Source organism: Bombina bombina, chromosome 1 (genome assembly GCF_027579735.1).
Source record: "Bombina bombina isolate aBomBom1 chromosome 1, aBomBom1.pri, whole genome shotgun sequence".
Taxonomy (NCBI): domain Eukaryota; kingdom Metazoa; phylum Chordata; class Amphibia; order Anura; family Bombinatoridae; genus Bombina; species Bombina bombina.
Window position 1 is genome coordinate 395,317,740 of NC_069499.1, and position 18,486 is coordinate 395,336,225.

An 18,486-nucleotide genomic window follows, 5' to 3' on the forward strand; every position below is an offset into this window, starting at 1 on the left:
GGACCATTTTTGGTTCAAACCTGGGTAGCGCTTGCTGATTGGTGGCTAAATGTAGCCACCATTCAGCAAGCGCTACCCAGGGTTCTGAACCGAAAATGGGCCGGCTATTAAGCTTACATTATTGCTTTTTCAAATAAAAATACCAAGAGAAAAATTGATAATGAGTAAATTAGAAAGTGCTCTGTCTGAAATATGAAAGAAAAAAAAATGGGTTTAGTATATCCCTTTAACCCTGTTTTTCAGGTTGTAACTTTGAAATATGAAACCCAAATATTTTCTTTTGTGATTCAGACAGAGCATACAATTTTTAAAATGTTTCCAATTTACTTCTATTATGAAACGTGCTTTGCTCCCATTGGCTTTAGTTGAAGAGATACCTAGGTAGGTGTCTGAAGCACTATATGGGAGGAAATAGGGCAGCACTCTAGTGTTTTTCTCTTGGAAATTGATAACATTCTTGTAAAATTGCTGCCATATAGAGCACCAGACACGTGCACACTCCTGAGCTTACTTCCCTGCTTTTCAAAAAAAGATAACAAAAGAACATTTGACAAAAGAAGTAAATTAGAAAGCCATTTAAAAAAAAAAATAGCATGCTCTACCTAAATCATGAAATCAAAATTGTGTTTCATGTCCCTTTAGCTACTTCTGTGGGCATCCTCCCTCAGTGACTAGAAATTTGAGGGTTTTTTTTGTTTGTTTGTAGTTAAAGGACCACTAGATACAGTAGAATGACATAATTAACAAGTACCTAATGTAAAGATAATGTAATATCACTTACTTAGTAGTAGTTTTTTCTGAAATGATCTTTTCTCCATTTACAGGTCCACTGAATCATGTGACAGCCATCAGCCAGTCACAGACAAGAATATGTATACCCTATGAACTTGTGCACATGCTCAGGAGGAGCTAAGTGTGTATATAAAAAGACTTTGCGAATTTTATTGTAAAAGTAATTTGGAAAGTCTCTTAAAACTGAATGTTCTATCTGAATCATAAAAGTTTAATTTTGACTTTAGTGTCCCTTTAAGTGTTGAAGATTGTCACTTTTCTTGTGAATCAATCTTGTGAATATTGTATTGAAGATATAAAAGTAAAGGTTTAATTTTTTTAAGGTAATGGGCACCACCATGTTCAAACGTAGGTATTCTCTAATCAACATGACAGCCCCTATTAAATCAATGGAATTTAGAAAACATTTCAGTTACATTACTGGAAAAGGGTACACAAATATTTAAAAAGAACATTGCAAAAGGTATTTTCTTTTTACTATAATCACACTGTGCAATGTCCCTTTAAAGATACCAGGACAGTGTAAAATATGTCTTTATAGTGTGAAACCAAGCATGGTTTACTTCTGAAAATAATCATACCAAAAAAACATTCATAAACCTGAATTAAGCTTTTATTATGTAAAGAAAAAAAAATGTTTAATAAATACAGCAGAAACATTTACAAAAACAAACATACAAAGTGACTGACATTCAAACAAGAAAGGAGTTCAGCTTTAAGACAGTTATAACGTATTTTGTTGGTACAATATTTAAATATAGGAAAGCACTTGCCAGTTAGGTCTGTAATACTGTCCAAAGCACAAAGTTGCATTACTCAAAGCACATTGCAGTGGTAACTATCTGTATTGGTGTAAAGTGGTTTGGAATGGAAATTCTTGCCTTAGAGATGACAAAGTGCTGGGCATAGAGAACAGACTGTCATAATCACCTAACACCACAGTTTAATAGGAAAAATATAAAGCTTCAAAAAAGAAGCAGTCAATGGAAAGAATGCTCGCTTTAACAAGCAAGTTAGCAAGATACGCCTTGGCTGGAGGAGTGCGATTTAAGCCAATTTAGTTGGATCTTCGAGCAGTATTTGAAACGCAATTTTTAGAACTCTTGCACTACTAAATGGATTTAAAAAAAAAAAAGCGACAAAAATATTCCTCTTACATATTTGTGTGATTAGAAATTCCAATTCATACTATGTAAACAAATGGAAGAACGATGAGAAACTATTCACAATACATATTAGTAGATATACAACAGGCCACAGCAACTTTCATTTTAAAGAGACAGTCAAGTACAAAAAAAAAAACCCTTATGATTTAAATAGGGAATGTAATTTTAAACAACTTTTCAATTTACTTTTATCACCAATTTTGCTTTGTTCTATTCGTATTCTTAGTTGAAAGCTAATTCTAGGAGGTGCATATGCCAATTTCTTAGACATTGAAGTCTGCCTCTAATCTGAATGACTTTGGCCTCTAGAGGGCATTAGTTCATGTGTTTCATATAGATAACATTGAGCTCATGCACGTGAAATTACCATGTAGCCAGCACTGATTGGCTAAGATGCAAGTCTGTCAAAAGAACTGAAATAAGGGGGCAGTTTGCAGAGGCTTAGATACAAGGTAATTAGAGGTAAAAAGTGTATTTCCATAAAAGTGTTGGTTATGCAAAACTGGGGAATGGGTAATAAAGGTATTATCTTTCTTTTTAAAGAACAAAAATTCTGGTGTTGACTGTCCCTTTAAACTAGTTAAAGCAAAATCTCAAAGACTTTTGTTTGAGTTTCAAGTGCTAAACTTAGAAAATGGTCATTGCAAATCTTGGTTAATTGATCTTAGCAAGCACTGATGTACGCTACACATCAGATCTCAAAGAAAACAAAACAGATTTTCCCAGCTAATCCTCTTTGGGATTGTAATACTCTTAAATCAACTGACACTCCATGGAAAATATAGCTAGCACCTTTAGAACTTAATTGAAAATGGAAAGAAGTTTGCATTTCAAGGTATTTGCCTGTTTTAACTTCTCTTTAAATAATAAAACATTTTAAAGAAAAAAAATATATACATATACACAAAAAAAAAATAATAATCACATAACCTAGGTAACCAAAAAAGTACCGTAACTATGAACTATCTGTTCTATTTTGCTGTGCAAGGACTGTGTACAAATATAAAAGCCACCAATATCTCTCAAGAATGTAGTTTTTGACATCCATTGTGAAAGAACTTGTAGAACGTCCAAGAAATTATTTAACAGCGCATTTCGTCCGAGCATCCAATGGTTTGTTTTTTCTTTTAAAAAAAACTCCAGTTTTGAGGGATACACAAGGTTGTATTTAGCAAATAAAATGATAATATTCCAGAATGCAGATACAGGTGTTGGACTTAATAAGCAGACTAAGCTCGTCCTTTCAGTATGACCTGTCGGTCAACCAACCAAATATATCTATTATCCATCCTAGTATCATTTAGGATGGTCATTTACCCCACATTGCTTTTCATTCTTCTACACATTCCAATCAATTTTTTTTTGGCTTTTCTTCCAGCTTACATTTAAAAAACACATCATTTTACTCCACTCTTATATGCTGAATCCTAAAGATGCCAAACTGAAGGTGACGTATATCCTTAACAGTATTGGATTACCAACAGAACTTAGATAGTGCCCTTCATTAAGTCTTTAAGACGACTTGCCATTAAGGAAAAAAAATAAATCAGCCTAGACACTTCACATTATACTACAACTTTTTGCTTTGTCCTTTCGCAAATCCGTAGCTACTGTGGTCAGTTCTGGTCTACTGGGCATGTGCGAAATTCTTTTAGTTGTTCTTTGAGTTTTGTTCCTTTTTAGGTTTTTGTTAGTTTTATTTACGCATGCCAGCGTTGCAACGTGAAAAATGTCTCTCACACTGTTTTCAGACTGAAGAGATGAGCACTCTATGTAGGTGGCTGCGCCAATTTGTTTGGCCATATTTGCACCCTATGAGAAAAAAACAAAAAACAAAAACACAAGATCATGAATTGTTCAGCTGTTAAAGAATTAAAAACTCAGACAATTACTTATACTTTCAAATCCCAGAAGAAAAAAACCCATTTAAAACAATTCCTTTAATAGAACGACTATGGTTTACAATACATTTTGATGGATATTTGTATTGTTCCAACAGTCATATTTCAGCAACAAAAATAGCTACAACAGTTCAGATATTTTAAAAATGTCAGAGATTTCAAATGCCGAAGACAACTCTTATACTGGTTATTAAATGAGAAATATAAATACACTAACGACTGTAGTACAGTATAACATCTTAAAGGGACAGTTCACAAAAAACTTTCTCCCCTTTAAATTATTCCCAATTATCCTTTTTACCTGCTAGAGTGTATTAAACTGGTTGCAAATAGCTCCTTTACTCATATTTCAGCATTTGAAATAGCCGATTTAGCTTGTGGTTTCCCAACCTATACTGAAAGTTTTGATACCGGCGTATATGCTATTGACAAGCCTAAGTAAACACAGCCAGCAGAAGAGATTACACCCTCAGTGGGGGGCATGATAGTCAAGTAATAAAATGATAATATTCCATTGTTCTCTCTATGTACTGAGCTTTGGTGTTCCAGACATATATAAGATAAGGAAGCAAGTCTGTGTACATAAAAGTGATAACATAATGAGATCTGATATTACCTGAAGCTCAAACCATTGTAATAGGCTGTGGTTTCAAAGCACAAAACCAGCTACTTCATATACACAAATAAACCCGAAAATGCAATTTCTCAAATATTTTATACCCTGCAGTTGGTATAACAAGTCATTTAAAATACATTTATGGAAAAACAATTTTACAGTGTACTGTCCCTCTAACTCTTCTTTTGAACTTTAAAAAACGATGCATATATTCTAGAATCGCCCAGTTTATTTTTCTTTCCCCCATCCCACAACTGGTGAAAGCTTAAAATCCTAGAAAGGGCCATGATCTTAATCTAGGATTTGTGAAGCGCTCTGGGATTTAGCAAGCACCTTATTATAATCCTCTACTAATATTTTAAGGATTGCATAATCCCACTAATTAGGCTACATTAGCAACAATTAAACAGCATGGTGGTCATAACCACACAGTGTAAACGGTAATGGTCTATGTTAAATGTAACCTTACTACGAAATAGAGACTTTTAGCAATTAAACTCTAAAGCTGTGAATCATGTGACAAAAGCAAACAATATTTTACCTGATCATATGACACTGGTGTTTGCCTGTGGTTGGATAGTTCTACTAAAGTAGAGAGATCCGTCCGTAGGTCAGACTTGCAGCCAACGAGCAGCATTTTAGTATTAGGACAAAATTCCTGAATTTCCCCTTTCCACTGTAAATGTTTGTAAATAAAAGTAAAGAACAGTGAGAATATTTACTGAAGAATTAATGCAATCACTTGAATATGTTCACCTCCTAATACTGTGAAAATACAAGCATAGTTTACATCTCTTTTTTTTTTGTATTTCCAATGTCATTTATAAATAATTGACAACACATTAAAAGGGATATGAAACCCAAATTACTTTAATGATTCAGATAGAGCATGCGATTTTTTAAGCAACTTTCTGATTTACTACCATATCAATTTTCTTCACTCTCTTGGAATCTTTATTTGAAAAAAGCAGGCATGTAAGCATAGGAGTCAGTACATCTTTGGTTCAGCACCTGGGTAGCGCTTGCTTATTGGTGGCTAATCATGAACAAAACAAATTTGTGTTTCATATCCCTTTAAGGGTAAACTAATTTTACAGTACAGTACAATGCTTCTTTAACCCCTTAACAACCAACGACGTATGGGGTACGTCCTGCAAAAAAATGCAGTTAATGACCAAGGACGTACCCCGTACGTCGTTGGTCTTTGAAAGCAGTGGAAGCGATCCTGATCACTTCCAACTGCTTTCTTGTTATAGCAGTGATGCCTCGATATTGAGGCATCCTGCTATAACATTTTTTAGCCGTCCGATGCAGAGAGAGCCACCCTGTGGCCCTCTCTGCATCGGCCATCAATGGCCATGTTCGTTGGTGGGTGGGAGCTGATCCAGGGAGGCGGGTGGGCGGGATCGAGTGCGTGCGTTTGCACGGGAGCGGGTGCGCGGGGGGGTGGGAAACCTACACTATGGAACAACTGTGGTACTTGGTGGGAGAGAGGGTGGGAACATTAAACATTTTAACGATCTGGGAGGGTGGGAGGTTGGGGGTTGAGGGGGGGCAGCTACACTACAGAAAATAGTATTTTTAAAATAATAAAATATAAAATTGGATAAAAAACATATTTGATTTCAAACTGGGTACTGGCAGAAAGCTGCCAGTACCCAATATGGCGCATAATAAGGCAGAGAGGGGGGGGGATCCTACAGAGCAGAATTATTATTGTTGTTTTTTTTTTTTTTTAAATCCCCAAAAAAACTCTTATTTTAGTACTGGCAGACTTACTGCCAGTACTTAAGATGGCGGGGACAATTGTGGGGTGGGGGAGGGAAGAGAGCTGTTTGGGAGGGATCAGAGGGTGTGATGTGTCATATGGGAGGTTGATAGCTCCCTAATTAACCCCTTCAATGCTGGGCATTATACACGTGTGGTGCGTAACGGCATTTAGCTGCCTTCTAATTACCAAAAAGCAAAGCCAAAGCCATATATGTCTGCTATTTCTGAACAAAGGGGATCCCAGAGAAGCTTTTACAACAATTTATGCCATAATTGCACAAGCTGTTTGTAAATAATTTCAGTGAGAAACCTAAAATTGTGAAAAATGTGACGCTTTTTTTTTTTTTTTTTTTTTTATTTGTTCGCATTTGGCGGTGAAATGGTGGCATGAAATATACCAAAATGGGCCTAGATCAATACTTTGGGATGTCGTCTAAAAAAAAAATATATACATGTCAAGGGATATTCAGGTATTCCTGAAAGATATCAGTGTCCCAATGTAACTAGCGCTAATTTTGAAAAAAAAGTGGTTTGGAAATAGCAAAGTGCTACTTGTATTTATTTCCCTATAACTTGCAAAAAATCAATACTTTGGGTTGTCTACTACATTATACTAAAGCTAAAATTAACCCTACAAGCTCCCTAATTAACCCCTTCAATGCTGGGCATAATACACGTGTGGTGCGCAGTGGCATTTAGCGGCCTTCTAAATACCAAAAAGCAATGCCAAAGCCATATATGTCTGCTATTTCTGAACAAAGGGGATCCCAGAGAAGCATTTACAACCATTTATGCCATAATTGCACAAGTTGTTTGTAAATAATTTCAGTGAGAAACCTAAAGTTTGTGTAACAATTTGTGAAAAAGTGAACAATTTTTTTTATTTGATCTCATTTGGTAGTGAAATGGTTGCATGAAATATACTAAAATGGGCCTAGATCAATACTTTGGGATGTCGTCAAAAAAAAAAAAATATATACATGTCAAGGGATATTTAGGTATTCCTTAAAGATATCAGTGTCCCAATGTAACTAGCGCTAATTTTGAAAAAAAGTGGTTTGGAAATAGCAAAGTGCTACTTGTATTTATTTCCCTATAACTTGCAAAAAAAAAAAAACAAAGAACATGTAAACATTGGGTATTTCTAAACTCAGGACAAAATTTAGAAACTATTTAGCATGGGTGTTTTTTGGTGGTTGTAGATGTGTAACAGATTTTGGGGTTCAAAGTTAGAAAAAGTGTGTTTTTTTCCATTTTTTCCTCATATTTTATAAAAAGATTTTTATAGTAAATTATAAGATATGATGAAAATAATGGTATCTTTAGAAAGTCCATTTAATGGCGAGAAAAACGGTATATAATATGTGTGTGTACAGTAAATGAGTAAGAGGAAAATTACAGCTAAACACAAACACTGCAGAAATGTAAAAATAGCCTTGGTCCCAAATGGACAGAAAATGGAAAAGTGCTGTGGTCCTTAAGGGGTTAAAGGCTGGTAAAACCAGAGAAAGTATTTGCAATAGTAACAGTTTAGAGAAATAGTGGAAGAAAAAAAAATAAAGGATTTCAGGAATGTCTGGGATATACAAACGTCTACTGGGAGTTATCCTATATAAACATACAGATATAAATATAACAGAAAACTAGACCGGCTTTACAGCTGTTATATTTAACAATTAATCTAAGCAGATATACATTTCTGTAATTAAGAGAACTATAACAGGGGTAAACTATGTTTCTGACACACAGGAAGCTTTTACAACTTACAAATTTAAAAAAAGGTGATGACAATGACAAATAAAATGCAAACTAAAACATAATTTAAAGGGACACTAAACACATTTTTTGCATCTCCTATCAGTAGTGCTGCCATATTGGAACTGCAGGTATCTTAAAGAGAGTTGCTGCACATGTGCAAAGAGGAACACTGGAATGCAGTAAAAGCTAGATTTCAACGTGGCAGCACCCATGACTAAAGGGACACGGGGATAACCTCAATACTATGCTAATTAAATGTATTTAGTGTTTAATGTCCCTTTAAGTGATCTACCCTATTAAAAAGGGACATTAAACCTAATTAGTTTTGTCTAGATCATTTTGGGTTTCACGTCCCTTTAATTCTGAAACAAATTAGACAAATAAAATACTGCTGCAGCTGAACTTACCTTTTTAAGAACGCTATCAAGAGTCTCTGGTCGACTGATGTCAAAACATATCAACACAGCATCAGAATCTGGGTAAGAAAGTGGACGGACATTGTCGTAATATGGAGAACCTACAGAAAAAGACAAATAATTTTAAAATTACTACAAGTTGCTTGCTAGAAAAATTAGATTATTCTTAAATCAGACTGTAAAACATTGTATTTAAAACAAACAACAAAACATTAAAGGGACAGTAAGCGTAAAAATAATGTTACATAATTGTACACTTTGTGCAGAATTATGAAACATTAACCTGGTACTTAAAGTTTTTGGGGATTAAATCTTTAAAATGTCAATTTTTTTTTTATTTTTACAGGTGTCGCTAGGTTAATGTTATAATGCAGAATTATGCGGTTACTGTCTTTTTAAGAATCTGTAATTGTCGACCTATTTTCTTTTAACCATTTATCCACAAAATCCAGCAACAAAAATATTTTTTTTTCTTCACAGATTTTTCTAAAACACAAAACCATTTTTTATAATATGCCCCTAATCTCCTAGAAATGAAAAATACGTTAACAGAATTGTAAAAGGAAGCACAGTATACCATGAAGTCCTTCTACAATTTAAATGGACAGTCTAAAAAGATAGATAATCCCTTTATTACCAATTCCCCAGTTTTGCACAGTCAACACTGTTATATTAATATACTTTATACCTCTGTGATTACCTTGTATCTAAGCCTCTTCTGACAGACCCCCTTATCACATGATTAATATCTAATGACTTGCATTTTAGCCAATTAGTGGTGTCCTGCACAACTCCACGGGAGAGAGCACACTGTTATCTATATGGCCCACATGAACTAGCGAAACACTAATGAAAAAAGCATGTGATAAGAGGCTGTCTATAGTGGCTTAGAAACAGACAGAAATTTAGACGTGTAAATGTTATAAAGTATATTAATATAACAATGTTGGTTGTGCAAAGCTGGAGAATGGGTAGTAAAGGCTTTATCTTTTTAAACAATAACAATTTTGGTGTAAACTGTTCCTTTAAGATTAAAAGGGATATTACACAGTCTGTTTCATTGTTCCAATTAAAAAAAAAAAAAAAAAAAAATCACTAGCCAGTGGCTTATACTTAATAGAAATCAATGCAATATGTATTATTCAACTATTAAATGGATTTTACGTTTTATTTATTTTAATCATAATAATACTCACAAAGTATGCAAGATCCATTTGAAAATTACAGTATGACGTAAACACTTTCAAGCATTGCATATCTTCCTCACAATTTGCAAAACTGTTGCCTATTGCATAAACAAGTTCATGAGACATGGTTTATAAGCAGATTTATATGTGCATGCGGAATTTTCACATGCCTCACCCACAGGCAGCAAATCCTAAGACAAATACCTGTCTGACTGAGTCATGGTCACGGTTTGATTAAACATACCATATAAGTACATTTAAAGTGTGTATCTATGCACAGGGCTATACCCTTAAGCACAGAGACAGCCTAAATCAGCACATCTGTCATGTTAGGTGCTATGCGCAGTGTTTGCTACCTTTATAAAAATAGCCCTTGTTTGTACAGCAGTTAGCACTGTTGCTTCTTTGAACATATGCACAGTATTAACAAAAATGCATGGCATTCCTTTGTTTTAGTTCCAGCAAGCTTTTTATGTCCAAAAGATCTTTACAATGTATCATAATCATGTTTCCACTTACAACGCGTATTAAAGAGACACTGAACCCAAATTTTTTCTCTCTTTCATGATTCAGAATAAGCCACTTTCTAATTTATTCCTATTATCAATTTTTATTCGTTCTCTTTATTTTAAAAAAGAAGACATCTAAGCTTTTTTTTTTATTCAGAACTCTGTACAGCACTTTTTTATTGGTGGATGAGTTTATCCACCAATCAGCAAGAACAACCCAGGTTGATCACCAAAAATGGGCTGGCATCTAAACTTACTTTCTTGCATTTCAAGTAAAGATACCAAGAGAATGAAGAAAATTTGATAATAGGAGTAAATTAGAAAGTTGCTTAAAATGTCATGCTCTATCTGAATCACAAAAGAAAAATGTGGGTACCGTGTCCCTTTAAGGTTTTAAAAGCATCTCTATTTAAAAAAAGTATTAGCAAAGAAGTGAAAGTGCCAGTTACCATACATTTATTAGAATTAACTTCTCTTTCTTGTACATGCTCTTACTAGACAATATATGACTGGACTTTATGTCCAAAAGGAAGCTAAGAAATTCTGAGCCATGGGGGCCATTACAGGAAGCTCAGTGTGTAGTACCTCAGTTTATTTACACACAAATTCAGGTTGGTCAGAAATATCTTTCAAGGCTACAACTACAAGCAACCCCCCCAATCCCCCCCCCCCCACCACCACCACCTCATCAGCTCTCCCTACGACTCTATATCAGTAGGGACTTGTAACGTAGTTGCTCTTGAAGAGCCAAACAGGAATTAACATGGTAACATATTGACACCAATACTGACCTTCGGCAGCTAATATTACAGCAAAATATTGAACAGAACAGTGTTTAGTGGTAAAGATAAAAGTCACAGATATAAAAACATAGCTTGTTACAAAACCTTTGAGACCTTATTAAACAGGTTTGGTGCACTTGCACAGTGGGCTAAAGATGAAGTTAAAGTCATCTGGATCTACCTCTAATGTGTCCATCATAGGCCAGGAATTATCAGGGTACTCTGCATCATCAAAATGATTATGCAGGATGTATGGTCAACAAAGGGGTTAACTGGGGGAATAATATACACGGTTATAAAATTTAAATCAAAGACCTAAATCCTTTTGAATTTGACATTTTTTTCTCTCTGTGTTAGACTGTGGTGAGCAGTAAAACAGGGACATAGTAAACATCATGAGCTCAATTCTCTTATCTGCAAAGAGCAGTTCTTGGAGGCTCTCTTTATTCCTGCTGTGCAAGAAATCCTGTAAAAGTAAGGGCCACAGAAGTCCGCTATCAGCTGTTAACAGTTTAGCCAGCTTGTGTAAAGCTACATATTGTGACATACTGTATCCCCCTTAATGACGGATTTTTATCCTTAATTGCCACAAAGAGAAGCAATGCGTTTAAAACAATGGTTTAGCTCTCTGGCAGCCAATGGGTTAAAACAAGTTAGTTATGAACCAAAGCATCATAAAAAGCACTTAAATAGACATTTCCCCTTTTATGTTTAGTCTCTAACTTCTGTTAATCGCTGGACTGACATTACTTGGCTAACAGGCGTCTGTATGTGTAAGGTGGGATTTTGAGCATAAGGGCACAATGAAAATAAAAACAGAACTAAGATAAGGTATTTCCGAGTAAACTGAGGAAGATATAGCACAGCAAAATAAGCTTCGGTTAAAAAAGCTAAACTTTATATAAATTCATCTCAAATCAGAACATCCCCACAAACACAGAAGGAATCTGATTTACCAAAACAAAGTTCTAAAAAATAAATACAAACAAAAATAATGTGGCACTTTTTTCCCTTCCAAACGACAAAAGACATTACAATATGCTACAGCTCTAGTAAGATTTCAACACTTCAGTCTCAAGTATGTGGGTAATTTGCTATACAATGGCTAGCTAATTTATTTGTGTGCGCTTGTTTTACAAAGTGGAGCTCAAATACCACCTTAGCGAAAGCGATATTTTGCGCTCCACTTATAATCTGCCAGTAAATTGTGAAGTTATAGCTCCGCCCATGTTCTGACAATTTAGTAAATCCTGTGAATGACATTCAGTATTGCTGGGAGGTTTTCTTGAAGATTATATATTTATTACAAAGGAGGATAAACAATCTGCATATTTTTTTGTGCGTGAGGTGGAGGAGGAAAGGGGGGGGGGGGAGGATGGAGAACAAAGAAATGTCTGAATTCTCTAGTTTTTGCTCAACTTTTCTCCCCAACAAATTATAAATGTTGGTGGTCTGAAAACAGATTGATGCTCTTGAAGTGTTAATTTCAAAGCAATATGGTTTTATTTTGTATTTTTATAGGAAAAATAACTGCATACACCAATCAGGAAAGAAAATGTACCAAGTTCTACTAAATGGTATCTAACTACTATCCTTCATTTTCAAAACATAATCGTATGCTGAGTAAGACAATAGATCAGTATATAGGATTATAAAAGTTAGTACATATTTAAGTCATATTAAATGAAACAAGTGAAAAACTTGACTCATAAAAGTCTCAATCAACAGTTTATTAGCATCTGACACAGATCACTTAAAGCCTTTATATTATGGAATAAATATAACAAATGGAAATTGTCAGGTAACAAATACCAGATTCTTGTGCCAAAAGTAAACAGCTAAGGTAGGTTCAGTGGAATGAGTGAGAGGTCAAAAGAAAACAGATATGTGCTTGGGGAATTGAGAGGATGGTTCTTGTCCAGATAGGAAAACAGGGAAGAGGGAAACAGTGCATAAAAGGGGGTTGCATGGTATGACACAGTATGGTATTACACAGTAGAAACAAACTGAATAAATCAGATACCTTGGCAGAAAACATTAAAGGGACAATACTAGATTTTTTATTTGCATAAATGTTTTGTAGATGATCCATTTATATAGCCCATCTGGTAGTGTTTCTGTAACAATGTATAGTTTTGCTTATTTTTAAATAACATTATGCTGATTTTTAGACTCCTAACCAAGCCCAACGTTTTAGATGTAGACTGATGTCTACAGATTCCTGGTTTTGTAATGAATGGGTCTTTTCATATGCAGGGATTATGGTGTCTGCTCGTCTTGTTTTCCCAGACCCTTTCAGTGGGTGTCCCAGCCTATCATCATCATCATCATCAAGAGTGCTAAACTAGGAGCATCAACGTTTTTAAAAGGTTATATATTGTAATTTTATATCAGTATCCGTGTATATTCTTCTATATAGCAGTGTCTATTACATGCAGTTATATGACCCTTTAAAATGGGCATGCAAATCAAATTAAAAACTTTAATGGTTTAACTAGAGAATGTGATCTTTAAGACTTTTCAATTTACTTCTGTTATCAAATGTACTTTGCTATCTTAGTAACCTTTGTATGTTCAGAAGCAGCAAAGCATTACAGGGAGGTAGCTGGTGATTTGTGGCTACACACATATGACTCGTCATTGGCTAACCAGACGTGCTCAGCTTTTCAGGGGTTAAAACCTATAGTTCTATGCAACCATTATTGTAATAATAATAATAATAATAATAATAATAATAATAATAATACAAATGTTCATCACAGCCTTTTCTTTTTACAAGTTAATATCCTTCAAGCTTGATAAAGTATTTTTTTTTTTACTTTTGTCTTCCCATCTCTTGGGTTATATATATCTAAGGACCCATAGCAAATGTATGTTGTCACTTCCTTTTTCCTAAATGGATGGTATTAAAAAAGGGACAGTCTAGTCAAAATTAAACTTTCATGATTCAGATAGGGCATGCAATTTTAAACAACTTTCCAATGCACTTTTATCATCAAATTTGCTTTGTTCCCTTAGTATTCTTTGATGAAAGTTAAATCTAGGTAGGCTCATGTGCTAATTTCTAAGCCTTGAAGGCTGCCTCTTATCTCTGCGCATTTTGACAGTTTTTCACAGACAGACAGTGCTAGTTTGTGTGTGCCATATAGATAACATTGTGCTCCCTCCCGTGGAATTATTTATGAGGCAGCACTGAATAGCTAAAATACAAGTCTGTCAAAAGAACTGAAATAAGGGGGAATCTGCAGAGACTTATATACAAGGTAACCACAAACGTAAAAAATATAAGTGTTGGTTATGCAAAACTGGAGAATGGGTAATAAAGGGATTATCTATCTTTTTAAGCAATACAAATTCTGAAATAGACTGTCCCTTTAAGTGTTGATCGATTATAAGGTCACATCTATTTTAGGGATTCTGAGAATTGGAAGTGTACAAGTCAAACAGTGCTACATATATGTTCCTAATTGACCTCAGCAGGTGTCTAGCATTTCTAACAAAGTAACAGTGACTAGACTTGTCTGCTCCAGCAAGAAGTCCGGGTTGGTTCCTCAAAATAAGGGGTATTTGGAGTTTGGCTACTAACACACAGTGGAAGCAAACAAAGTGTCAATGCATTTAAAAAAAACAGACTAGTGTTTAGTATGTCAATTTATTGCAAGACAGCAGTTTTATGTCATCTTAATTGTCCTGATTAGACAGATTTAAGATGCCCATTTAGCTTACGTACGCCATGGAATTGTTCTGACAAGAGTTATCAAAGTAACTTACCAGCTAACAGGGCTCCATATAGCAGCCTATTAACCACAAGATAGTCTGTATGTATGTGTACTCATACACGTGTGCCAAAGAATGGCGGTGTCATTGTATCATGGTGGAGGGCCGAAGCATTCATATTGCTGCACAAGGCAGAGATTTGTTGTTTTACCTATGCTTAGAAAGTCTTAAACTGGCTCAGCCCCATATTCTCACCCTTTACATATCCTCCCAACATCACTTGTACCTTGTCTAGGCCTTTGTCTTTTAAAGTGTCAGTAAACCTTAAAAATAATGTTATATAATTCTGCACATAGTGCAGAATTATATAACATTATATCAGCCAAACTTTATAAAACATAATATTGCCTTTTAATTTTTTTTAAAAACGGCTGTTTAACAGACCCGCTCTCTGTGCTCTTCTGAGCGGGTCTGTTTGTTTAACACAGCGCATCGGGCCAGCTGTATAGTCACAGCCCGGCCCTACCGCACCATAACACTAAGTGCAGCTCGCTCCTGCTCTGTCTGACAGCAGGAGCGAGCTGCATTGTGTATAATGGTGCGGTCGGGCCGGGCTGTGACTATACAGCTGGCCCGATGCGCTGTGTTAAACAAACAGACCCGCTCAGAAGAGCACAGAGAGCGGGTCTGTAAAACAGCCGTTTTTTAAAAAAAATTAAAAGGGAATATTATGTTTCATAAAGTTTGGCTGATATAATGTTATATAATTCTGCACTATGTGCAGATTTATATAACATTATTTTTGAGGTTTACTGACCCTTTAACTGTGTAACTTTGTATCATGTATGCTTTCTGTGTTCTTTGTAAACTTAATTTTAAGCAAATTTCTAATTTACTCCTATTATCATTTTGTATTTGTTCTCCTGTCTTTATTTGAAAGAAAGAAAAAAAAAACCACAGGAATGTAATCTTAAGAACAGAACCATTTTTGGTTCAGACCATGGGTAGCACTTGCTGATTGATGGCTACATTTACCCACCAATCAGCACGAGCTACCCAGATGCTGAACCAAAAATGGTCCGGCTCCTAAGCTCAACATTCCTTCTTTTCAAATAAAGATACAAAGCGTACAAAGAAAAATTTGATAATAGGAGTACATTAAAAAGTTGCTTAAAATGACATGCTCTATCTGAATCATGAAAGAAAACAATATTGGGTTTACTATCCCTTTAATACATGGTAGCAACAGACAGATAAGTTACTATGGAAATATAAAAGCAAGCAGCTCTTCCTATGCAAAATGTTTATTACGATTTTTAAAAACCTACTAATTCTAGGACAACAAATCTTTACCACCCTCCTTAGCATTGCTATCTATGCAAGACGATTTTGAAGAACCAGATTTTAAACTCCCATTTCTTCCCAGCAGCCCAGCCTACTTAAGAAGTAATAAAAGTGGGAAAGTAAAGTGGTTTCTAGACGTAATTACTGAGGAAAAAACAATTAAAAAAAAAACAACAACTTAGTATTGTAAAGGCAACCCATTCCTACACACACACTGACTTCAAAAAAAGCATTTACATAAGACAAACGATTGTGTTTGATGTTCCTGAAGCCAAGTAGCAATCACAGCTTGAGAAATCATTTCAGGTAAAATTGTGACATTAAAAAACAAGCACAATTATTGTATGTGCTATAGAAAGAAGGAAAGAGGAGTTAAAATATAACTAACCAGCGCCTCTACAGGTTTACCTCCAGGATCATTGTTATGAACAGTGAAACCATGTTAATAAAGAATGTACTTTGTCTTGATGTTACAAACAAACCCATTCCGTACTGTTATATAAACAGTTTAATAGGTTTGCTTTAACAGAAATGTGACACTGAATCATCTATACTTTGTACAATATCAGATTTGCTAAAGTTTTATTTTTCCTTTTTGAGACCTCTGGTTCAACGTGTACAAGCGAAGCAAGTTGAGCAATCTAAACTAGGAACACTGCCAATTGCTAGGAGTCTAAAATATTTGGCAGATCTTTTTAATCATTCCCATGCTTTTCTAGAAGCTTCCAGCACAAAAGAACCCAGCTCAACATTTTTTTAATTAAAAAGTAATACCCTTTCAAGTATAAATTGCATGGAGTTTTTACACTCAGGCTGCAAAAGTACAAAAGCTGCGTCAGATCTCCACAAACAAATAAAAAAAAATGTTTGCTTATCGTGCTTAGGCTGAATGCAAATTTGCTTAAAAATTTCCCTCAAACAGACAATGAAAGGGAAAATGCAAACATGTTTAGCAGTGTTAGTCCCATGAGACCGACTAAATAAGAGATTAGTAAACAGGGTATAGCAGACAGCAAATCCATCTTATTTAAATAGAGGATTGGTGCACAATTACTGAAAGAATCATTTTCCAGCAGAGTCTGAAACAAACATTTCTCTTCTTGTACGTATTTATACCATGGCAGACAGGCCTCTGACAGTAGGAACATTAGGGAACATTCTTTGTGGATATATTGAGAGAAGAAAGCCCTCTGAGTACAAAGCTCTCCAACAGTGTAAAAATCTCAAAGGCTTCAAAGCAGCAGACACAAAATGTAAACGTTCACTCCAAAAAAAAAAAAAAATTAGAATGCAAAATACTCAAGTTTTCTGAACTCCAACCTCTAAAAGATAGAATATATGGAGGCTACATGCAAAACTCCAATACCAAGCACATCTCTATATCCGCTAATAAATACCTAAACTGTTGTGTCACCGTTTCCCAGCTTTGATTTAAATTTGACACCCTTACAAGCATCAGAAATATAACAAAAGTACTTTAAAAAGGAAACTAAAAATAATCTAGTGTATAAATAATACATCTACAATGTGTTAAACATAATGTTTTCACCCAATGCAGAATTCAATTCAGATAAGAAGCACTTTGTGTAGTCTGACCTTTCCCTGCTTGATTAAATGCCTCAGACTAATTGATCCTTGGCGTTCTTACAAACTAAGTATAATGCTGGGTACATCCCACATGTTTAACTGCTATTGCCATCTCTATTATGTACCTACTGTTATTTATCTGGATTAGAACTTCATTTCTGATAGGCCGCGACTAAATGAGTTTAAGCCATCATTAGAAAATACCTTGCAGATTAATATATGAGAAGCACTGATACGTGCAAAAAGCCACAGCTGAAAGAATCCAACAACATCCGCGCAGGATTCAACTATACTCCACATTTCACTACACTTCTTTAACTTACTGAGTGCGCAATGTGATCTCCCTCTGAGATCAGAGGCAATAAGCGAGCAATGATTAAATATATTTACCCCCTATAAAACATATTGTGTTTTTACTGATTCATTAAAACAATATCTAACAGCTTTCAACCACAACCTAAACATAGAAATACACAAAGAAGGTTTTTACTAAATGCCTTGTGGTTAAAACAGAAAAAAAAAAAAAAGGACTAAAAAGATGGAGACAGAAAAACGTGTTTATAGTATCAGAAATGTGACAAGGAGAAAGGGTTTATAAGCAATGGGGAAAAAAAATCATGTTAAGACATGCAGCAGTTATGTCTTTTTCCTATTCCTTTTCCACCCCCACCCTTCATCCCCCAGAGATCAGTTTACAAGTGCCTGGAGATGGAACCAGGATGTCCTTGAAGCAAGAGGGAAAAAAAAATATACACCCTACCCCCACTAGTATGTGGCTGTCAGAGCACCAAAGGTCATCATTCCTCATCCTGACGACCTCAAACTGATTATAGTCCAGCCCGATTTTGTCTTTAAGAACTGCTATGAAGTGACAATGATTTTAAACAGTGTAATGTTAACAAGAAACGAAGTAGGAAGTAAAATATCTGCATTGCTTTCTA

At 35.1% G+C, this 18,486-nt stretch overlaps 1 protein-coding gene across 1 annotated transcript in view; it reads right to left on the reverse strand.

Moving 5' to 3' along the window:
* Positions 1–1,387: 1,387 nt before the first annotated feature.
* RND3 (Rho family GTPase 3) overlaps positions 1,388–18,486 on the reverse strand; it is a 19,913-nt gene continuing 2,814 nt past the window's right edge. Inside the window, exons 3-5 of the mRNA XM_053698299.1 lie at positions 8,411–8,520; positions 5,017–5,151; positions 1,388–3,770 (exon numbers count right to left, since the gene is read on the reverse strand). Coding sequence (XP_053554274.1) covers positions 3,519–3,770; positions 5,017–5,151; positions 8,411–8,520 — 497 coding nt within the window. The 3' untranslated portion in view covers positions 1,388–3,518. The remainder of the gene's footprint in view (positions 3,771–5,016; positions 5,152–8,410; positions 8,521–18,486) is intronic.